The sequence below is a fragment of the Garra rufa genome, chromosome 7, assembly GCF_049309525.1.
Source record: "Garra rufa chromosome 7, GarRuf1.0, whole genome shotgun sequence".
Lineage (NCBI taxonomy): Eukaryota > Metazoa > Chordata > Actinopteri > Cypriniformes > Cyprinidae > Garra > Garra rufa.
In genome coordinates, this window is record NC_133367.1 from 18,770,648 (window position 1) to 18,795,067 (window position 24,420).

The 24,420-nt window shown below is 36.9% G+C and overlaps 3 protein-coding genes across 4 annotated transcripts in view; 1 reads left to right on the plus strand and 2 right to left on the minus strand.

Annotated features, from left to right (window-relative positions):
• cenpp (centromere protein P) overlaps positions 1–24,420 on the plus strand; it is a 79,202-nt gene that overhangs the window by 21,191 nt on the left and 33,591 nt on the right. The gene's annotated exons all lie outside the window — the stretch shown is intronic.
• On the minus strand, positions 378–6,351 carry omd (osteomodulin). The gene is made up of 3 exons (XM_073844880.1): positions 6,107–6,351; positions 1,868–2,835; positions 378–1,250 (listed from the first exon to the last, which is right to left on the minus strand). Exons 2-3 carry the CDS (start codon positions 2,808–2,810, stop codon positions 1,012–1,014), a joined length of 1,182 nt encoding a protein of 393 aa, XP_073700981.1. The 5' UTR covers positions 2,811–2,835; positions 6,107–6,351; the 3' UTR covers positions 378–1,011.
• aspn (asporin (LRR class 1)) lies at positions 14,827–22,090 on the minus strand. Its single transcript, XM_073844078.1, has 8 exons — positions 21,865–22,090; positions 20,869–21,146; positions 18,928–19,040; positions 18,017–18,230; positions 17,515–17,625; positions 16,094–16,187; positions 15,886–16,024; positions 14,827–15,797 (listed from the first exon to the last, which is right to left on the minus strand). Exons 2-8 carry the CDS (start codon positions 21,113–21,115, stop codon positions 15,600–15,602), a joined length of 1,116 nt encoding a protein of 371 aa, XP_073700179.1. The 5' UTR covers positions 21,116–21,146; positions 21,865–22,090; the 3' UTR covers positions 14,827–15,599.

Here is a 24,420-nt window from a genome sequence, read left to right on the forward strand (position 1 = left end):
ATAGTAGACCACAGCTACTGAAAGAGCTTACAAACGGCAGAGACAAGAAACGCTAGATGCCATCCTGGCAGGATGTACACATGCCGATGCTTTACATGACGCCACAGCCACTAAAGTGAGTTTCTCAGCGCATATTTCGCAAGTTATCCGGGGCCGTTTAGACTTCTTGGTCCGGCATTTGGTTTAAGCCTACACTTATATCCATTGCCACCTGTAAGCTCTTATTGCGATTTATTGGATGGGAGGTGCGCTACAGTGTTCTGTTTATTAACTGAAAACAGGCTAGACTTTAGTCAATTTTAGGATTTGACAGTTTCAAAAAATAAGAATCAATTATTAATCAATACTTTATTTTGCACAGCTCTATTGTTTATTTATTTATTTGTTTTGCTGTTGGATCCTTACATCCTTAAGCTTCAGTAGCATTTTACAGTCATTTTGCCAGAAAAAAAAGACTAGCTTTGTTATTTATTGCATTTGCAGGAGTTTACATGCATTGCAATGTAGTGTATTAATGTAGATAAATGCTTTATATTGTATTTATGAAGAGAAAAGTGACATAGTAAGAAAAAAAGCAAACTTTGAATCAGGCCCTTTCCTACAATTTTTATGCTGATTAAGTATAAATGCATAACCATGCAAGCACAAAATCAAATAGCATGTTCAAGCAGCAAGGAACTGGACATTTAAAGTTACTAATATATGTGATGTGATCTGGGAAAACTCGTCGAATGTCGCACTGGGACGTTTTCAGGAAATTCGAAAAATTAGTGTAATGTCAATATTTTTTTTTTTTGTCAAAATTAGGTTTTTATTAAACCCAGTTTTCATATTGTATCAAAACCTAAAAAAAATTCTACATGTGTTGGGTTTTCATAGATTGCATCACATATGTATTTTTAATAATTTTCCATTTTAGTGTTATAAATTCTTTTCTTTTTTTTATACTTTGAATAATGAATAGTTTGGTGTGTTAAATCATGTCTGACGCATCTTAAAAATCGATCTAATCTATCGAGTCGATAGCCTTGTTGCCTTTGGACGTTCTGGTTTTTCAGATTTTTTGGTTTCAGAGTCCTCTTCATCGTCCTTCCTTTGGACTCCATAAAATATCGTTATCAGCCTTGGGAAACATCTGTAAGCATAGTAGTCCACTTGTCCTCTCAGCTTATTGTTGTCAAGACGCATGTAGGTCAGCATGTTAGGGTTGCTAAGGTCGAGTGATGGACACATCAGAGAGACATTCAGATCTGCAAAGAGACTTGTGTCATTATTACAATTATGATAGTAAATAAGAGTAAAGGAAGCATGAGGTTAACATTTCTTTAAGAGACCGTCATGTTTCTTTCAACAACATTTGTGCCTTTTAAAGGATTAATTCTCTCCAGAATTTAATGCCTGATGATTTACTCACCCCCACGTCATCCAAGATGTCTTTCTTTCTTCAGCTGAAAAGAAATTAAGGTTTTTGAGGTAAACATTCCAGGATTTTTCTCTATATAGTGGACTTCGTTGGGGATCAGCGGGTTGTCCAAATTGCAAGTTAAATGCAGCTTCCAAGGGCTGTACGCTTCCCAGTCGAGGAATTAAGGGCCTTGTCTAGCAAACTGATTGATCATTTTTCTTTAAAAAAGAAAAATGTATATACTTTTAACCACAAGTGGAACTGCTATTTGGACCTTCAACCAGTTGCTTCCCCATTAAGGTCCACTATATGGAGAAAAATCCTGGAATGTTTTCCTCAAAAACCTTAATTTTCTTTCGACTGACAAAAGAAAGATATGAACATCTTGGATGACATGGGGTTGAGTAAATTTTCAGGGAATTTTAATTCCGGAGTTAACCAATCCTTTAAGTTTGATCCTACCTTTAAAGTCATTGTGATTTAGATAAAGATGTTCCAAGTTCCTGGGAACAAAAAACGGTTTGGAGATCTGGTTATGGCCCAAATGGAGCTCCATCAGTTTGGAAAGGTTAAAGGCATTGAACGGAATGGATTTGAGTTTATTGTGTGACATCCTAAGGGACAAAAGATTAGGAGTCTTCTTAAAGTAGCCCTCAGGTATGGAAGCGATTGAGTTGTTTTCAAGCGATATCTGTTGGATCGATTCTGGAAGGTCTGCTGGCATGGATTTGAGTTTATTGTTGCACATGTTGATTTGCATGAGGCTCTTCATGCCAGATAGGATCTTTCCTTTAATACCTGCATCTGTTAGTCTGTTGCTGCACAAATCCAGCACTGTAAGTTTCGTAAGCTCGCGTGTGGTGTCAGTTGGTATCTTTGAAATTTTATTAAAACCCAGATGAAGCCTCTTAAGAGTTTTTGGTAGAGCAGAAGGGATGTCTTCCAGATTATTATGCTCAAGGTGTAATTGAACCAATTCCTTGAGTATACTAAATACATCTTTATTCACCTTAGATGACTGGAGCTTGTTATAGCTGAGGTTGATTTCTTTCAGGGATGTCGCATTGACGAAAGGCTTTGAAGTTATCTCTTCTATGTCGTTATGCTGAATGTACAAGTGGCGGATGTGGCTTGGGATGTTGGGAATTGCCTTGAGTTTTCGGTGGTCGCAATACATGGCAATAGGGTAGAACGAGGGGCAGGAGCACTCGCTGGCACATTCGTATGAATACACTAAATGGGCGTCGTAATCAGGTTGTTGAGGTACAGAAGGTTGAGGAAATTCAGGCAAAGAGTCATCATCTGTATCGTAATCCAAATCCGTATATTCATAGTCTTGAGAAAGCACCAGAGCTCCAGAAAGCAAAAGCAGAGACGGTATTGTGAAGAAGTGTGCTGGTGTCATGGTTTAGTTGGTTTTTCCCTTTAATCTATTTGGATCAGACACAAAAAAAGAGTTATATTTTGATAATTAGAACAAGGTTATATTTCAAACTGTTTAAATCCCCTCTTAGTGCTACAGGATAGTTCACCAAAAAATAAAAATTCTGTTATTAATTACTCACCCTCATGTCGTTCCAAACCCGTAAGACCTTCATTCATCTTAAGAACACAAATAAAGATATTTTTAATGAAACCCAAGAGCTTTCTGACCCTGTGTAGGCCCAGGAAGGTAGTAAGGACAACGTTAGTAGTCCATGCTACATCAGTGGTTCAATCGTAATTTTATGAAGCTATGAGAATACTTTTTGTGTGCAAAGAAATAACGACTTTATTTGACAATCTTCTTTTCCGTTTCAGTTTTCGGAGTTCGTTTGCAAATACTGTGACAAATGCATGTGCATTCCTCAGAATGTGTAACAGCTTATGCTAACGCTGCCGCTTTGGAGAGCAGAGGCTGGTTTGTTTGAATGGATTTCAGTAGAGGAGAAGGCTTCACTACTCTAAATAAGTTTTAGTTTGAAATATTTTGGGTTGCTTTTCAGTGTAAATGGACCAAAACGAAGACTTTCATAAACGCTGCACACCCCGGTTTAGTTTGAGAACTTTTGGGTTGCTTTTCAATGCAAACAGATTAAAACTAATACTTCCATAAAACTCTGCAGACCATGTTTTAGTTTGAAAACTCTGGGGTTGCTTTTCAGTGTAAACGGAACAAAACGAAGACTTTCGAAAATGCTGCAGACCCCTGTTGTAGTTTGAAAACTCTGGGGTTGCTTTTCAGTGTAAACGGACCAAAGCGAAAACTTTCGAAAATTCTGCAGACCCCTGTTTTAGTTTAAAAAAATTTGGGGGTTGCTTTTCAGTGCAAACGGACAAAACGTAGACTTCCATAAATGCTGCACACCCCGGTTTAGTTTGAGAACTTTTGGGTTGCTTTTCAATGCAAATGGATTAAAACTAATACTTTCGTAAACCTCTGCAGACCATGTTTTAGTTCGAAAACTCTGGGGTTGCTTTTCAGTGTAAACGGACCAAAATGAAGACTTTCATAAATGCTGCACACCCTGGTTTAGTTTGAGACCTCTTGGTTTGCTTTTCAATGCAAACGGACGAAAACGAATACTTTTGTAAAACGCTGCAGACCCCTTTGTAGTTTGAGAACTCTTGGGTTGCTGTTCAATGCAAACGGACCAAAACAAATACTTTCATAAAATGCTGCAGACCCCTGTTGTATTTTGAAAACTCTGGGGTTGCTTTTCAGTGCAAACTGACCAAAATGAAGACTTTTTCGTAAAACGTTGCAGACCCTGTTGTAGTTTGAAAACTCTGGGGTTGCTTTTCAGTGTAAACGGACCAAAACGAAAACTTTGAAAATGCTGCAGACCCCTGTTTTAGTTTAAAAAAATGTGGGGGTTGCTTTTCAGTGTAAATGGACCAAAACAAAGACTTTCATAAATGCTGCACACCCTGGTTTAGTTTGAGACCTCTTGGGTTGCTTTTCAATGCAAACAGACAAAAATGAATACTTTCGTAAAACACTGCAGACCCCTTTGTAGTTTGAAAACTCAGGGTTTGCTTTTCAGTGTAAACGGACCAAAACGAAGACTTTCAGAAACGCTGCACACCCCGGTTTAGTTTGAGAACTGTTGGGTTGCTTTTCAATGCAAACAGACAAAAATGAATACTTTCATAAAACGCTGCAGACCCCGTTGTAGTTTGAGAACTCTGGGGTTGCTTTTCAGTGCAAACGGACCAAAACAAAGACTTTTTCGTAAAACGCTGCAGACCATGTGTAGTTTGAAAACTCCGGGGTTGCTTTTCAGTGCAAATGGACCAAAACGAAGACGTCCCACGCTGCCCACGTTCGCTCTGTGAAAATGCACTAGTGTAAACAGGGCCTGGGTGTCGCACAACTGAAATTCAGTTCAGTCGTGGTTTTGTTGTAACATGCATCGAAGACACGGAAGAGAAGAAATGGTTGAATAAAATTGTTATTTTAGTTTTTTTTGCACACAGAAAGTATTCTTGTAGCTTCATAACATTACGGTTAAACGACTGATGTCACATGGACTATTTTACCGATGTCTTTACTACCTTTCTGGGCCTTGAACGTGTCAGTTGCATTGCTGTCTATGCAGGGTAAGAAACCTCTCGGATTTCATTAAAAATATCTTAATTTGTGTTCTGAATATCAAATGACAGAATTTTCATTTTTTGGGTGGACTATCCCTTTAATTGACTGAAATAATCAAAATAATAGTAATATCTTCAATAATACAGTAATATTTCTTTTGGACTGGGTTCCACACACACGCACACAAAAGAAAAAACTGAAATAGAAACATGAATAGAAAGTGATCGCAGCTGAAATAATCCAAAATGAGATTTCAAGACTGAAGTACTCACATTTTTGCTCTGCTAAAGCGGTGTGGTACTTTCACAAAAGACTAAACACCTCTAATTACACGTACTTCGGGAAATATGACATTTTTCTGTAAATGTTGATGTTTAGCGCACTCTTCTGTTGTAATGTCTGGGATCAATTATCTCTCAACAGGGGGTTTACTCTGAAACCTTCTGACTGACTTAGTATTAATAGATATTTATGTTTTTTTTTTCACCTCTAAACACAGACAACCATTTTGGAGAAACAGACACTCCCTTGCAATATGAAAGAACTCTGTCTTCTTGGAATATTATTTTTATTTGATGTAATCCTCTCCTACACTGTATGCAGTTTGGTCATAGTTAGAATATGAGCTGGCAAAGCAGTTAGAAAAGTGATCCAAAAAATACAGCGAGTCAAAAATGTTAAAATCTAATTTAACTACTGTAACTGCTCAATATGACAGAGCTTCTCTCTAATTTTCTCGTCTTCTCCAGAACTTTGACGTGCTGGCTATGATTTTAACGTTTCTCCATTAAAAAATGACTTCGAAGCTCGTTTTTGTTAATCAATCTTAGTAATCATTTTTCATAGCTGGAAACCACATCTGCTGGAGTGTTTATATTTTATTTGGCCTTTTGAATGTGAGAAATAAAAACTTGTTTGTCTAGTAAGGCACATTTTTTAAATTCTGAGTTTCAGCCTGTGTGTTGCTGAAATACCTCTATTTATAGTCATGCTCAAAGCTATTTATTTTGCAGACATGAGTATGAATTATATAATACCTCACACAAATCAGTATAAAACTAACTCCCTTGATTTCGTTACTCAGTCTTATATAGTGTACGATCTTTAAAATCATGATGTCATACCTGCAGGGTTGTTATTCTCTCAGCGGGAGGCCGAGTGAAATTGTGAACACCGCGAGCGCCCAAGATGAAACCCAGCAGCCCCTTCAGCTCGAACGATGTTGCCTAAAGCGGGAAATGTTTTTTCTCCTGGGACGAGCGTGAACGATTACCTCTGTGGTTTCTCCCGCAGCAGTGTTAGGCGTTTGGGGAGAGATTGAGATCTGCCTCTCTTACCGTGGAAATGATTCTGGAAGCGTTTGGTTGCATGTGTTCGGTGACCTCAGTAAAGCCTTGTGGTCTCATCTGATTCTTCTTTTCCCCTTTTGTTGAGTTGAGGTGAAGCTGAAGTTTCCAGACATAGTTCTGGAAGGAATGGCCTAGTATCCAGTCCACGTTATTGCATGTGGACAGTAAAAATGTAACCCGGCCAGACTCATAGCAGGTGTTGCACTAGTGATAATAACTCTCTATATGTCTCTATATAATAAATATAAAGCTATACAGTACGTATATAGTAAATGAAAACCAGAAGCAGCCAGCGTTCCTCAGAAATTATTTATTAAGTGAGAAGAGAGATGACAGTCGGCAGAACTGGCCTAAAACGCATTGGCGATAATTAAGTGGGTTCAATTTAATTGGTTTAGACATTTCTAGCTCGCTTTATGGAGGCCTTCTGCAACACGACTACTTTTTCCAGTGCTTGTACTGTATCGGAGTTAAACCACAGACGGTCTCTCATGACCCGTCTGCAGAGTGCCGTTTTTTTGGGGGTTTTCAGAGTTGGCTAGACAGACCCCTCAGCACTCATTCTGTCAGCTGAAAGATTTGTTTTTGCTGTTGCCCACATGGCAGACGCTAAAAAGTCTCTGCAGCATGAATGCAACTGCAGGTTGACGAAAGAAAACGGGATTGGGATCCCAAGAGGTTCTTTTGGGCTGTTTTTGTGAGGAAGGGGGTGAAATCGGAGCGAAATAAAAGCTTTATTGTGTTGGCAAGCCATATTTTTCAGTCTTTGATAAACTTCAGCCTGGCAAATTTGTTGTTATACGTGACTTTAAAATAGCATCCAGGCTTGGGAAAGATGACCAGTTGCATGCAATCTACATAAGCAATGCTCTTTAGCACTGTGCAAATATTAGATTGGCTATTGCTTCTGGGGAATATGCAAATGCACACATGCATTGCATTTTAATTGTCAAATTTGTGACCCTCAACCACAAAACCAGTCAAAACCAGCACGGGTATATTTGTAGCGATAGCCGTTTTATTTGGTTGCTTGTTTGTTTGTTTTTATGCTAAAAATCATTAGGATATTAAAGGATTAGTTCACTTTTAGAACAAAAATTTACAGATAACGTACTCACCCCTTCGTCATCCAAGATGTTTATATCTTTCTTTCTTCAGTCGTAAAGAAATTATGTTTTTGGAGGATTTCTCTCCATATAATGGATATGTCTGGTGCCCCCAAGTTTGAACTTCCAAAAAGCAGTTTAAATGCAGCTTCAGAAAGCTCTAAACGATCTTAGCCAAGGAAGAAGGGTCTTATTGGTTATTTTCAAAACAAATGGACAATTTATATACTTTTTAACCTCAAATGCTCATCTTGTCTCGTCTCTGTGATGCACATGCGTAGTCTGTGTGATCCGGGTCAATACAGTTACGTACAGGTATGTTGAAAAACTCCCATCTTGTTTCTTCCCAAACTTCAAATCGTTGCAGAAGTACCGACTCAGTGTTTACAAAGTGAACATACAAAGAAGATTAAACGCCCTTAAAAAAAAAAAAAAAGTTAAAACAGCATTGTAGGACGATTTTGAAGTTGAAGATCAAAACGAGATGGAGTTTTTTCCAAAGACCAGGCAAGATGAGCATTTGAGGTTAAAAAGTATATAAATCGTCAATTTGTTTCAAAAATAACCAATCGTTTCGCTAGATATGACCCTTTTTCCTCGGCTGGGATCGTTTAGAGCCCTTTGAAGCTGCAATTAAACTGCATTTTGGAAGTTCAAACTTGGGGGCACCATACATATCTATTATATGGAGAGAAATCCTGAAATGTTTTCCTCTAAAAACTTAATTTCTTTATGACTGAAGAAAGAAAGACATGAATGTCTTGGATGACAAGGGGTTGAGTACATTTTTGTTAGTGAACTAATCCTTTAAGTAAAGATCATCCATGAAGATATTTTGTAAATTTTCTACCGTAAATATATTAAAACCTAATTTTTGATTAGTAATATGCATCAATAAGAACTTCATTTGAACTTTAAAGGTGATTATCTCAATATTTTGACTTTTCAGACTTTCAAATAGTTGTATCTCCGCCAAATTGTCCTATCCTAACAAACATCAATAGAAAGCTTATTTATTCAGCTTTCAGATTTCAAAAAATGACCCTTATGACTGGTTTTGTAGTCCAGGGTCACATTTGTGCTTTCAATACTAGGAATCATGAATGTACATTTGAGTTTTGACCACAGTACCAATTGATCATATTCAATAATTAACACCTCATGGTGTTTAATTATATCGTTCTACATGGTTAATATGGCATACTTTTCCAGTTAAGTAAACAATTGCCTGTTCACTGAAGTCTTGGTGTAAACAGCATTCGTCACAGTTTTACCTGCATGCAAGTACCATGAGTTTTATTTCATGGATCATTTGAATCTTTTTTAAAACACTGCATCCACAAATGTGTGTCTGAACAAAACAGTGTTTAGAGATTTTATGGAAAATGTTCCTGAGGAGGGAAGTGGTCTGGTGGCCCTCTTGAAATTGGCTGATAAAAGCAAGCTGGGTGGTTGTTTTCTGTCTTAGTTCAAAGGTATTTACTCTGGAGGGAAATTGGATGGGGAAAAAACACAAGGTGTGTGTAAGAAAGATCTTAACTAGACCTAGAATCAGTTCTTCTTTCATTTTACACAACTTGCTTTGCGTTTTAGGGTTCTCAAATGTACTTTCTTGAAGAATAAGTTTGATACTTCTATAATATCAAACTATAATAATATCTGATAATATCAGATATTTAGTAATGATTGATTCATCACACAAGTGGAAACTACAGAATTGTTCACATCTGAGGGTTTATGCTGATTCTGATGTTTTGGTGTAGCTTTAAAACCATTTGAAATCTGTGTGTCCGAATCCCTCAGGTGTTTTCTGGGGCTCAGAGATCCTAAATGATCCAAACCTGTTGTGAGTTTTTTTCGGAGACGCCGGTATGCAAGACGTGGCAGCAGCAGATCAGGCCAACCTGAAGATTTGTTCCATATGTTTCCTGAGCAGAGCCTCTCTTTCTCTCTAGCCTCCACCCCTCTATGTTGTTTTTTCCCCCACTTCTTAACCCGTTCAGACCCAAATTAAGTTCCAGGGACACAAAACTAAAAAAAAAAAAAAAAATTAATCAGCTCATTTTTGTTTATTAGTTAGCATCTAGTAGTTTTGCTGTAGTATATCATATTCCTTTTTTATAATGAGATAGATATTAAATAATATAAATATTGTACAATTACTTTATTACATGAATTGTCTGTGTTTGTGCGTTTGTACCTTGTTATTTTATGTTGTTATACCAGTAGATGGCAGCAAGTAATTGTCTTTGCGAGTGAATCATTAAAGGGTTAGTTCACCCAAAAATGAAAATTCTGTCATTAATTACTCACCCTCATGTCGTTCCAAACCCATAAGACCTTCGTTAATCTTCGGAACACAAATTAAAATTGTTTTGATGAATTCCGAGAGCTTTCTGACCATGCATAGACAGCGACGCAATTACAAAGTTCAAGGCAGAGAAAAGTAGTAAGGACATTGATAAAACAGTCCGTGTGACATCAGTGGTTCAACCGTAATGTTGTGACTCTAAGACGTCTTTGATGTGCGTTCACAAGAGTGCCATGATGTTTCTGTCTATGCAGGGTCAGAAATGAACAGTCAGATGAACAAAGGTCTTATGGGTTTGGAACATCATGGGTAAGTAATTAATGACAGAATTTTCATTTCTGAATGAACTATCCATTAAAGTATGTTTACATGTAGAGTTACAGTTGTAGGACCCTATGATTTCCACAATGCGGAAAACGTGGACGGAATCACGAAATCCAGTCATAAAAACAGAAGGAGCTGTATAATGCGGAATTTTACAGAATTTGGCCAATTTTAGATGAATAAATCAAAGTAGGTCAGTACACTTAAAGTAAAGTGTCTGAATATTAAGCCGCACAAATACTATTTAAATATCAATCTTGTATGATCTGCGTGTCTCTGGCCCTGTTTACACTAGTGCGTTTTAGTTTTAAAACCGCGTTTTAAAACGAGAACCATCCTCGTCTACACTGGTGTTTTCACTGTGTTTTAGAAACGTAATCGTAATAAATTAACTTTTTTCCCTTGGGGTGTAAAAATACTATAATTTCTTTCTTACTTTTCATTTTCAGTTTTCTTAAAGGTGCCATAGAATGGAAAACTGTATTTACCTTGGCATAGTTAAAAGTCTCAAACACCATCGTTTCCTCCTTATATAAATCTGGTGTTTGCAAAAGACCACTGAAAAATAGGCTAATCCTAACATAACAGTGACTATTACGTAAGAGTCACGATCATTAATAGTTACGCCCCAACATTTGCATAACCGAATCATCAAAAGTTCTGCAGCTAGGCTATTGTGAAAAAAACAAAACAAAGCGAGGACAATACCGAAAATGGCAGATCACGGGAATAAATGTTATGTTCCAGGTTGTCCAGAAGATGTTAAGTGCAGGGATGGGTGGTGTCTGTAACTAATGGTGCGTTCACATCGCCCCAAACGTCAGCGTCAGTTGCGGCAAGATTATATGGTTGAGTCCGTCAGAGGTCCGTCAGAGGCACTGCGGTGCGTTGTGTGCGTTGGATCCGTCAACTTTTCAAGCGTTACCTGCGTTTCAAGCATCAACGCAGCAAACGCAAGCAACGCAGAAGTTCAGCTAGCTGAACTTTTGACGGACTTGACGCAGTGCGTCAACAAATCAGAGCGTCTCACTGTAGCGACGTCACCACACGTATCTTGAATGAAGCGGGAGCAGAAAAAAAAAAATTTTCAACAATGGAAAACAAAAGCTCATTGTAGCCGTCTGCAATCGCAGATAATTGTATGATCCGTCCTCATTGTTTTATAAAGACAGGAATGTAAAGGAACTTGGATGAAGATCGCTGAAGAGATCGGGATGTCGGGTAAGTTATCAAATCTTTTCTCAACGTAATTATTTTCCATTTCGTTAGCTAGCGAAACATGGTCATGAGAAGATTCCAAAATGTCCAGCCCTTACTAGTTTGCCATGGTTTATTCAGGGGAAGAGTGCAAAAAGCGGTGGAGGAGTCTGAGGGACAGAGCGTTGCCTGACGTGTGCGGTGTGAACGCACCAAAAAGCAAGCGTTGCAAGCTTCAATGTACATGCGTCAAACTAGATGCGTTGGGAGCGTTGCCTGACGCAGACAAAGTGTGCGGTGTGAACGCACCATTACTCAGAAAGGCAAGGAAAACAAATAAGGCGATCTAATAAAATAAGGCGAGCCACTGAAGGGACACGGTTAGCTTACTGCTAGCGGTGGCCTGTTATATTGCAGTACGTAAGATTTCACTTACCACATAAACGGAGAGCTGGAGAGATGACTGCGTGGACAATGGCGAATGATTTACAGATCCTGAGCATCACTAACAAGCATCTAAACTTATGTGGTAAGTACTGCCACTGCAGTATAACGGTACGCAGAGCACATGCGATCACAAAAGTGAAAGTAAAATGATCGTGCATTCAAAACGTCAGTTTCTATAAACCGCATATTAATCAGGGATGTGATTTTTCCGGATTAATCCGGAATTCCGGATTTTTCGACCTGAAAATGTGACCTATGTCAAGTATTTGCGACCGTTCGCAAATGGCGGATGGCGAAGTATGATTGGTCAGATCACCTGTCAATCAAGCTCCCTGCTGAGCAGTGTAAGTTACCTCAGTCGCTCTCGCGCTACAGTGGTATTGTGACAAGAACATCGCCGGATCGGATGATCTGGGTATGTATTATTGCTTGTGTCTATATATAACCTACAAGTTACTAATTTGACTTTGTTGTCGATTGATTAGATGATCGATTTTGAGTGATTTTCCACTATGGCAGGATGTTTAAGCTGCATTAACATTAACTTACTTGTATTTGCTAGCTATTAGGGATGCTCATTTCGGTTTTCCCAACCGACAACCGCAAATCATTATCCGATTATTAACCGTTAACTGATAAGATGGTAAGTTAACACTTTTCAATAAGGTTCATTCAGCGCTGCCGCTCCCACCACGCGCATCACGCACTGTGCGTAGGGTACCGAGTGCTGAGGGGGCACCAAAAAATAGTCTAATGAAAAATCAATAATTATATTTTAATTATTATATTAAATATATAGCTCACTGAATCTGATGGCCGCAAATAGTTTCTACGCGTAGCGCGTGCATGACAGAGGGAGAGAGAGCTAGAGACCGCGCGTGTGTGCCTCATGAAGCACATGTAAGACAAACTCTACATTATCCCGCTTATTACATGGCTACCTACAAAATAAATCAATAATTTGACACAAAATATTGATTTTAAAATGAGTTTATTGATTTAAAAACGATTTGATCGGCGTGGGGGGGGGGGGGGTTGTCTTAGTATATTTTCCTGCTTTTTTGTCCTTAGCCAATCACATGCCTGATTAATAGCGGCTCGAGCTCCGTGATTAAATATATATTTTCCTCCATGTGCTAGCTACTGAAATGAGCCGCTCTGCGAAACAGCCAATCAGAGCAAAGCTCATCATTATTATTCACGAACCTTCCAAATAAGGTAATAACAGACTATTTCATTCTAGGGACAAATCCTAGGGTTGTAAATGGACTTGTAAAACCGTTTCTGCAGATTTTTTGCCCTTTCCTATGTCATATACCTTCTATGTAGATATCAGAGAACATTTTAAAATATTGTATCAATGCATTCTATGGCACCTTTAAATAAGCCTCTGAAATGAGACGCAACAAATGAGCACTATGGGGGTCAAAGATATGCAGAGCTAATGTGTACAGCCACGTTATCGTTTTCAAAAGTCTCTGTTTTGGTCCGTTTAAACAAACACAACCCCGCAGTTTTCAAACTAAAATGGGGTCTGTGGTGTTTTCGAAAGTAGTTTTTGAGGTAAATAGCAGGCATAACTGTAGCAAAAGTTATGCATTTTAAAACAAAAATGCACTAGTGTAAACATAGCCTATGTTTTTGTGTGAAACTACACACATACTGAAGTGTACATGATGCTTACTGTGTTTTAAGACTCTCTTGCCACAATATATGAGTACATGAACACATAAACATAAACTCTAACTCCAAAAGTCACTTAAGAGCATTTTACCATGTAATTCGGGAAAAAAAAAAAATATATATATATATATTTTTTTGGTAATTATTATTGGTAATTTCAAATACAAACAGAAACGTAAAGTTCTTCACCGTCCAAATAAAAGTTTGGTTTAACTTGAAGAAATTGTGACAGAAATATATTGCTTAATGTAATGACTACTACTACTACTACTAATAAAATTAATATTAAAACATTAATTTTGAATGAATATTTAACAGAAAATTAACATTAATTAGAGATGCTTTTGATGATTAACATTGAATGAACCCACTAAAATGGAATCTAGAAAATTTAATGGAAAACAGAATTGTAAAGGTGAATTTGCCAAAAACATAAAACATTTCATAGGGCCTTAAAAATGTAATTTTTGATAAAATTGCTGTTAAATTGTGTAAGTTTAAAGATTTCAGTTAATTAGACAATTGCTTTTTGATTAAATTTTTTTTTTAATATAACTATAAAAACAAAAAAATCCAGAAAAATAAAAAAGGAAAAAATAATGAATTTGGGACAAAATAATAAACAGTGGATTTTTCTGTAGCTATATTTTTTCTGTAAGCTATAGTCTTACTCTGAGTAAAGATGACAATGTGTGACTGAATAACTAATACAGAGTGACTGCACTGTAAAAAGTTTTCACAAGTTTTAACGTAAAAAGTTTAGCAGCTGTCTTAACATTTTAAGTTAAATCAACTGAAGTCATTTCAACTCACAAGTTAAATCAACTCATTTTTAGTGTGGTAAGTTAAAATGACTAGTAGTTTTAAGCTGATTTAACTTAAAATTAAAAGGCAACTGCTGAACTTAGGTTTTTAAGTTGAATCTAGTGAAAACTTTTTACAGTGTTTGCTTTTGTTGAATTCGCTATGCATGCTCTCTGTTTTTTGGAGTGAGTGCACAGTACAAAATCCAATTGTAGTCTGATTAACATGTATACATGAGGAGTTGAGATACAATTACATTACCCAGGACTAGTTTTATTTCTGTAGGACTGAAGAGTTTACAGATTGCCATGCTTCATTCTAAAAGATTTCCCTCCAGAAAAGCATCAAACATAGATTGATTTAGCTGCATCCAATTAACAAAAATAGGAAAAAAGTTATCAAAGTAGAATGGCTGTTACTTGTTTTTTGTGAAAAGTCATGCAACAAAATGAATCAACTTGATTTCAAACCCAGTATCCTTCAATGGAGTCATTATTTTGCAGGTTTTATTGAATTATCCAGTTGCTGAAGTGTTTTTTCCTCCAATCCTTACACAAGTCTCCATCTGCTGGTATTTTGTCTTATTGCTAGACAGATGCACACATTCTGAGGCCAAGCAGATCTAGTGTTTTATTTTTCTTTATTGTTCCAAAGAAACAACAATATCTGAATTGGAAACAAATAACACAGCACCGCTGGCTAAGAAAACACTTGCTGAAAGTACAGTTTTGCAAATGTCAGGAACGCTGTTGTGTAAACTGCAACCAACCCGGTGGTCCATAAAGATCAGTTTTTCAGATTTTCTGAGGTCCATTATTTCTCCAGTATTTCAGAGAAAACATTGGCAATGAATAAAAAGTTATATAATGAAAATTTAGCATGCAATATTAACTTTGTTGTTATCACTAAAAGTGTTAATAAGCACCAATGAATAATGCCCATTCTCTAAAATACAAGAAGTAGAACAGTAAACAAACTGGCCTTTGTAAATGTTATTTATTTTTCTAAGATTCTATACAGTTGTTCCTTAGTTCGAGAACTTTAATACACGGGGACACATTATTTTAGCACCTGATCTAAAAATATGCTATTCAATCTGCTCTTCGGTCTATATAAAGTCGAAAATATTTTTTATGTAAACATTAATAATGAAAACCTATGTAACTATTGCACACTGTGTTGTTGATTCTGTCTTTACTGGAATTCAAAGTCTTCGAAATCCTTTCCAAATTCAAGTAACAAGTCCCTAGCCACTGTAGATGCTCTTGGATTTTGGATAAATTACATTCTGTACATCACCATGAGGATGTGATAATTTATTACATTAGGATGAAGTTCATGACTAGTTATAATGCTGCCCTCCAGTGGCAAGATGGTGCATGTCGCTACTGTTTGCTCACTTTCTGTGGTTACCCAGCTGCACTGAATTGTGACTGGAAACGCACCGAAAAGTGGGTGGCTGAATCTCCCAGTATTTCACTGGGTTTGCAAATAAACTAATCCTAGTGTAGAGAGATTTCTTGGCCCGGGTTCTCGAGGGGCAAAAGTCATTTACTCCAACGTAACTGATGCTGTTGGCATGTAAGTACATCACCTAAAAAAAAAAGGAAGGAAAGTTGATTAAATCTCCATACACATCACATCTACTTCATGTTTCGATTGCGTTCAGATTTGTCTTTTACCTGCAGATATTTTAGGTGGTTCAAGCCTGGAGGAACCTTCTTCAGTTTATTGTTATCCAAATGAATTTCTCTGACTTTGGAAATGGGAGCGAAACTTCCGTTCTCCACATACTTGATTTGATTGAAGTCAAGCCACAACCTGTGAAAGACACTTGTCTTTAAATTGTGATCTGTTTTCATCCACAAGGGGGAGTTTTTTTTTTCTTACCTCTGTAGACTTTTTAATCTCAAAAAATCCTCTGACTCCACTTTGCCAATCTTGTTGTAGTCCAAGTGAAGTTCAGTAAGGGAAGGTGGCAGATCTGCAGGATTTAGATGAATAAATCTCTATTATTAGACTCTAAAACAGTTGTGACCTTGGACCACAAAACCAGTCTTAAGTAGCACGGATATATTTGCAGCAATAGCCAACAATACATTGTATGGGTCGAAATTATCAATTTTTCTTTTTTCCAAAAAACATTAGTGTTAGTAAAGATCATGTTCCATGAAGATATTTTGTAAATTTCCTACTGTAAATATATCAAAACTTAATTTTTGATTAGTAATACGCATTGCTAAGAACTTAATTTGGACAACTTTAAAGGTGATTTTCTCCATATTTTGATTTTTTTGCACCCTCAGGTTCCATATATTCAAATAGTTGTATCTCGACCAAATATTGTCCTATCCTAAAAAACCATACATCAATGGAAAGCGTATTTATTCAGATTTCAGATTATGTATAAATCTTAGTTTATGAATTATGACTGGTTTTGTGGTCCAGGGTCACTTTTGGTGTAGAACACTTATATAATGGTTGTTTTTTTCAGTGTTTCAAAAAATAGTAGATTCGCAAATGGGTTCTTGTTTGGACCACATTGCTTCAACAAAATTTGTGAGAGCTGCATCATCTTTAAGACGTTTTTTCCACGTGTAAAAGATTTTCATAAAACATGTTCAAGGGATAGTTCAACCAAAATTAAATAAACTACCTCATGATTTACTTACCCTTAAGCCATCCTAGGTGTATATGACTGTCTTCTTTCAGACAAATATAATTAGAGTTATGTTAAAAGCTTTATAATGGCAGTGAATAGCTGTTGAGATTTCGAAGTCCAATAAAGTGCATCCATCCATCATAAAAAGTGCTTCCAGTGACTCCAGGGGTTAATAAAGGCCTTCTGAAGCGAATCGGTGCATTTTTGTAAGAAAAATATCTATATTTAGGACTTTATAAATCATAATCTCTAGCTTCCGCTAACTGTCATACGTGCGTTCAGGAAAGAGCTAAACAAAACACCAGTCACTGATTAGAAGTACAAAACGAGGATTTGTAAAGAAAAATGTTGGAGGATTTCTATATAAGCCAAGAGGAGACTGAATTTCCTTTGCTGTAAACAGAACTTGGTTCTCATGAGACTAGCATAGAGATAGATACAGATATTTATTAACCCCTGGAGTCGTGTGGAGTACTTTTTATGATGGATGGATGCACTGTATAGGACTTTAGAAACTCAACTGTCATTATAAAGCTTGGAAAAGCCAGGAAATTTTTAATATAACTCCATATGACAGAAAGTCATATAAACCTAGAATGCTTTAAGAGGTAATTTTCATTTTTAGGTGAACCAGGTCTTTAATACTTACCTTTAGGGATCGCTGTAAGCTTTGCTTCAGCTATTCTCAAGTAAAGAGTCGACATGTCGTCAAAGGCCCCTGGTTCAATCCCGCTGTTTGCAATTGGGTTTGCGCTGAGTTCTAGAAATGCAAGGAAAAGCAAATAGTTATTACATATATGAACCAGACACCTTTTGGTTGCTAGCTTTTTTTGTGACAGTAACACCATAATATCCTCTACTCATAATAAATGCAAATCATAATTTTAACACTAGAGGGCAGAGTGTTCTAAACACTTAACTACCTGAGAAACATCGAGGTCAGTTGATCGAAGTGCGCCTGTTATTTTCAGACACGAAAAGTGTGTCAAATCGTTTACCGATTATGTAACCAGCTCTAATGAGGTAACGACGGAGAGAACGGGGTAATGGGATCGGAAAATGATGCAATCATAAATATCAATGCGATGAAGCATGTGCGCTAACTGACCGTTAGTGATGTTTTTTTTAGGATCATCACTTAGGAGACTCACCTAAAACATTTAGGTCTTGCATTCCTTTAAACGCTCCTTTCGGAAGTCGGCTGATCTTGTTGTCGTGCAGTCGCAGCGACTGAATGCTCTTGGGGAGGTTCTCGGGCATCTGTGTCAGCAGGTTGTACGACAGGTGGAGAATCTTGAGTTTGTCCAAGTTCCGAAACGCCTTCGGGTGAATTTTCGATATCTGGTTATTGAGCAGAAACAGAGCCTGCAAAAAAAAAAAAAAAAAAGAGTACATTGCATGACTATATAGCTAACTTAAACACCGCTCTTGTGTGGTGTATTGAATGTTGTTGCATATTGAAATAAATGTTCAAGGTTATTGGAAATAGTTATAGGCATTATCTGTCTGGCTACAGAGTTTTTTGGTGAGTTATATCATTATTTGAAGTACCATAACCATAACACCACAAATATTGTTTAGAAACATTAAAAATAAGTAGATTTTTGTTGTGAGTGTGTGGTTGAACCAGTAAAATGTCAGCAGAGGATGAAACAACCTGAACTGTTGGCGTGACCAGGATTTTTCTTTTCCCTAACCTCGAAAAATTAGAATTATTAGGTAATCCGTTCTTAACATTATGGAATGTTTTGGAAAATATGAAAATAATTTTGTGTTGTTGAGATTTTGGGCTCTTCTGCTTTTTATATTCTTGGTATTCGATTCCCTTTCTAGCCTTCTTGCTCCGCTAGAACATTTTACCACTAATCACGAGCAAATATTTACCACAAGTATGAAAAAGTCGACAGTAAATGCAAATATCAATAACACTCAAATATGTGTTCCGAATTCCACATAATCCCACCACCACTGCACATCCCCAGATGTCCTTGTGTAAACCCAGCATAAGAACACAGCTCTTAAAATGCCCCACAAGCATTTGAGAAGGGTGTTTACTGCTCACATAGAGATTATCCAAGTCTTTGAAATCGTCTTCCTTGATTTCCGTGACGTCATTGTTTTGGAGGTCGATGAGTAACGTGTTTGCAGGAATCTCCTTCGGCACCTTGGTCAGACCTGAAAAGACAACAGTTTTGCATTTTGAACAAATTACCTCAATCAAGCTGTTCAACTTGAATAATTCATGTACTGGAATTTATTTTTTATTACAGAGATGTGCAAAGCTGCACATTTTTGTGGTTTGCCTGAGAGACTAGTCGACAAAGTCTGTGTAAAGCAATATTAAAGGCTTTCTGAGTTTGTCACACCAAAGAAACATGTTATTAACCACCCAGCAAAATTTAAATGATTACAAAACCAGCAAGTAAATAAATGAATGAATGCTGTCAACACTGAAACCACGCCCACTTGCGGAAGAGCTGCTGCCTCTTTAACTGTCAAATGCTTCCAACTGTCGAGCTGTTTTGTAAATGATCACAACCAGGTAATATGCATTTACGTGATGAAGGCTTAGCAAGCTAGATACCAAACTGTAAGCTGTATTAACTAACATTAGTGTTAGGGACGGGCACAAGCTCAGTGGCTCCAGTGCGCAATTGAGACATGATTTCAGGCCCGCCCCAAAAATCCTGAACACAAACATTTTGAAAAACTGTCTAATGGTCTAACCTCACAATATAGTACTACTAACATTTATAGTGTGTTTAGAGACAATTCTCTGAATTCCCTTTAGACAAACTGTAGGGGAAGTCCTATATAATCTCAATCAGATGTGTTTTTAGATGTGTTCTTGCATTTAAAAACATCAAGACAGAGTTGCATTATTTTTTTATTATTTTTTTTTTTTTACTGAGGGCACTTTCTTATTGAAGCTTGTTCCTACCACAGCCAAAAAAAAAAACTTTATTGTGTCTTTTATCTTACAATTCTGACTTTTTTCTTTGAGTTTAGAGTTTATGGAGTTCTTCCAATTCTGTTTTTTCCACCACTGAATAAAAGTAATTGTGAATTTTTAATCTCACAATTGCATGTTTGTATCACAATTCAGAATTCTGAATTGAGATGAAAACTTGGTCTAGTTATTATAGCATTAGGGACGGGCCAAAGCTCAGCGGCTCCAGTGCGCCATTGAGACATGATTTCAGGCCTGAACACAAAAATAGTGAAGTCTAATGGTCCAACTCCACAATTCTGTACTACTAACCTTTATAATTGGTTTCGAAACAATTCTTTGAATTGCCTTTACACAGACTTTAAGGGAAATCCTATGTAATTTAATTTTTAGACATGTTCTTGCATTCAGAAACATCAAGACAGAGTTGCATTTTTAAAGATGAAATTATTATAATTTTTTTTTTTTTTACTTGACGACACTTTCCTATGGAAGCTTGTTTCTGCCACACCCTTTTTATCTTACAATACTGACTTTTATCTTTGATTTCGGTGTTTACGGAGTTCTTGTTATTCTGGTAATTGTGACTTGAATTGAGTTGAGATAAATTGAGATAAAAACATAGTGATTATAGTGTTAGGGACGGGCCCAAGTTCAGCGGCTCCAGTGCGCCATTAAGACGTGATTTCAGGCCCGCCCAAAAAATCCTGAACTGTCTAATGGTCTAACTCCACAATATAGTACTCCTAGCATTTATAATGTGTTTAGAAACAATTCTCTGAATTCCCTTGACCAGACTCTAACTCCACAATTCAGGCTTCAGACTTCTCTTCTCAAAATCGCAATTCTAAATTGATGTGAAAACCTCGCAGTTACCTTTATTTTTTTATCCTGAAACAATAACAAGCTTCCATACTTTCGTACACGGCATCTTAAGACGCCTGTCTGTATGTGTATCTGCAAACTGTCAACCAGCTTAAGTACGATATGCTGGCAGTTCCGCTCAAAACTAAACTAGTGACTCATACCTTCGTTGTTGTTTAAAGTACTTACCCTGATCTGAGCACTGCATAACTTTCTTTGAGCACCGACACCCTTCGGGACAGTTCGAAACAAAGTTATCATCTTCATAATCGTTGTATTCGGCATCGTCATCATCATCGTCATCGTCGTCGTCATCATAATCGGCCGCGTCTTGTTGCATAAGTTCATGCTGCTTGATGAAATCCATGACGTTGACGTGCGTGTACGGTTTTGCGTGACATAATGTCAGTAGGGCGAGTAGTAAAAGTATCTTCATGGTGCAGCTGTAGTCATAAATGGTTTCGCCCCTGCAAACATGAACAGAAGCAGTTGTTCAATCTGCGCTTTGTCAAAATTGAACATGTTGGCATGCGAAAGTTGCATTGCTTTGCATGTTTTGTGGAATGAAAAAGAAATGTGAACTGGATCCTGATTGGATTATTAGTTTGCATCACAATGAAATGTTTTTTAGCCCCCTCTAGGTGCACAATATTGAACCAGATTCAATTCAGTAGCATTAAAAATTACAAGGGCAAAAGGTTAACGATGGATCCAATTGTTTGCAAAAGAAGTTAAAACGAACCAGCTGCACTTGAACAATTGTTTATAGAGCAATCTTGTTTATGGACGCCTTAGTCATCAACATGTGAGAAGGTGGCTTAAAGTTGTTTAAGAATTGGTATCGTTGCTCATAATTTTTCTCGCCATCCACATGACATTCAATGGGAAAAGTGACTCATGATTTAGTATGATTTTTACAAAAACATTTGACTTAATATTAGAAACTGTTAAGAATTCACAACCTCACTCAAAATGAATTAAACTAATAAAAAACGAGATCAAACTGCATCTAATGTTTAGAGAAAGATGCATGTAATGATGCACCGCAGTATTTTTAAAACAATTTGTACACTCCCAATTGATATAATCATATGTCTTTAAATGCTTAAAGTCTATGAAAACACACAAGCTTCACACAAACTTAAAAACTTTCATAAATTAGAGTCAGATAAAAAAACTACTTACCTGCTGAATCTGTGTAATCCTTGTTCAAGTAAGCCTCCAGGGGTGAGAACAGTGTTGCCGTCAGGATTTGTCGAGGCACGGGTCCTTAAATGCAGCGTGCGCGAAAGCCCGAAAGGTGGAGATCACGCTCGTCAAAGCATGCGATCCTTGAATGAATGGGGATGGAAAAGATGCTGCTGGTTCAAGGAGCAGATTCGGAATAAGGGGTAGGAACTGTACGCAGCTCTGCTGGATGCTTAACTAGCACTGAACACTCATTGTTACCGGCCGTATGTTTCTCATCAGCACTTGAAAGCTGGCCAATTTTGCACGCCTAAATTTTCAATGGCCAGTCTGGGGTATTCTCAGTCTTTACATTGCCAATGGGAGGTCTCTATTTTATCGGACTTTTGACACATTGAAGTATTTCACAGTGCATAATATTGCATAACCTGTGGGCTTCTATTTTTAGATCAAATGCTCGATCTTGTGATGTAATGGCTATTAGTGATATAAAAAATAGCTTTTAACTTTATATCTTTAATTTTTATTGGGAATTGTACATAGTAAAATGTCCACACCTTTTGCTTTTTTCAGAATGATTGATTGATTGATTGATTCAACGACTGCCTGAAATTGCAATAATTCACAAATTACATCATTGTAATCCTGACTAAATCATTCTGAATCAATGTTCATAGTACGAAGTCTTGTAATTCCCAAGTCATGGCAGACCTTTAATCTCAACCTAAATGTTGCATAATAGCTTTTCCAGACTTCACGGGGCTGTTTGCTTACAGCAGCACAAAACGCGACCCCTCTCTATTCACGGGGCAGTACTGGTGGCGCCACATATGCTTGGTTTTGGCTGGGGGTTTTGAGATGATGGAAGTTCCTATGTCTCATGGTTTCTGCGTTCATTCTCCTGAGTCTCACTGGCCGGCATTCCTTCCCCAAATGATAACCAACCTCAAACCAGTAAATGTTTGTGGTATGTTGAGTTGCTGCCGTAAATTAAAAGGATGTAGATACTATTACAGACGCGACATGTGAGGGTGAACCGGTTCAGGAAAGGTAGAAATGTGTGCTTACATGTTATAGAAAGAGTGGTGAAATGGCAATAATTTCCCTTTCTCTAATTCTTTCTTTTACAACCTCTGTTTTATTTGTTGTGATGTTATGACGTGCAGAGCCATGCTGGAAATGTTTCGACCTTGCAAACACTTGTGCAGCCTTGAGATATGTTGGCGGTTTTCCGCCGCTTTCTTTTTCTTACGCCACTGGAAGTATGTTTTTTTGTTTGTTTCAAGCATAAACTTTCAAATTAAAACAAGTTATTTGTAAAACTTAATTCAAGACAAATTGTTTGATGTCAAGTTTTCATGTTACATAAGTAAATTTGCTGTATAAATACTGACTTTTAGTAAAAAGAATACGTTTTATTCATAAAGTGCCTTTTCCAATCTCAAGGTATACAAGGAGCAATAAGGGCTGGAAATACTGTAAAAAAAAAAGTTTTTAGTTGTGATTTAAATGAGGATATAGTAGATATTATGGCTTTCACTAATAATTATTTTGGTAATCGAGTAGTCGGATAATTATAATTTTTTTTTAGTAATAGAAATAGACCTAAGTGAACAACAGCCTTTAAAATAACTTAAAATACATATATAGTAGCAATGAGGTATTAATAATTCAAATAAAGTATTAAAAGCAAGTAATTGTATGGTTTTATTGAACAAATCTGTTCAAACACATAGACAATAGAGCTAACATACATTATGCATTATAACAACGGCCTTAAGATTGTTTTACACATTGCTGTGTGATCTAATCCTTGTTTAATATTGACTAAACAACATTTAAGTCAAATGTCCACTCAATCTTTAATATTTGGCCATTCCTTTATGACAGAAATGCTACAGCTACTGTAATTTCTTGAATACGTGTACATCAAAATGTGTACATAAAAAGGTTTGAGCTTTGTTTCGAAAACGTGATGAACAGTTAGCATATTTAGAAAGATATTGATGTATTCTCCTGTGTTTGTGTAGGTTTATAAATTATTTACCATACAAATCTGATGAAATGGCACACGTTGCGTTCCCAGATGAACGTTATAATAAACCCAAACTCACAGAGATGAAGTTTGAGCTGTTTGCCACTTTTGGTATTCTCCCGGTTACTCAATATACTCACTCAATATAATCGAGGATTTTGTACTCAAATTGAATCAAGAAATCGTGACAGCCCTAGTAGTCAGTTGACCGAAGAGAGCAAGATGATAAATACCAATACTATGATAAAGTTTTATCATAATTTAAGTTTAGGAAATTGCTATGTAACCAAATATTGTTGTCGCAGTATAGGCATTTTACAAGTCAAATGGAAGAGCAGAAATGGAGCAAGTTGATATGAAAACTTCCAGGTCTTTGGCATAACAATGATAGCTGAGACCATGTCTATGGATAATAAAAGGGTAACATAAATATTGAACAGAAGTGGTCTAAGGACAGAGCCTTGAGGAACACCTTGAGAAAGAGACCAAGCAGAAGATTTGAAATTATGGACCGTAAT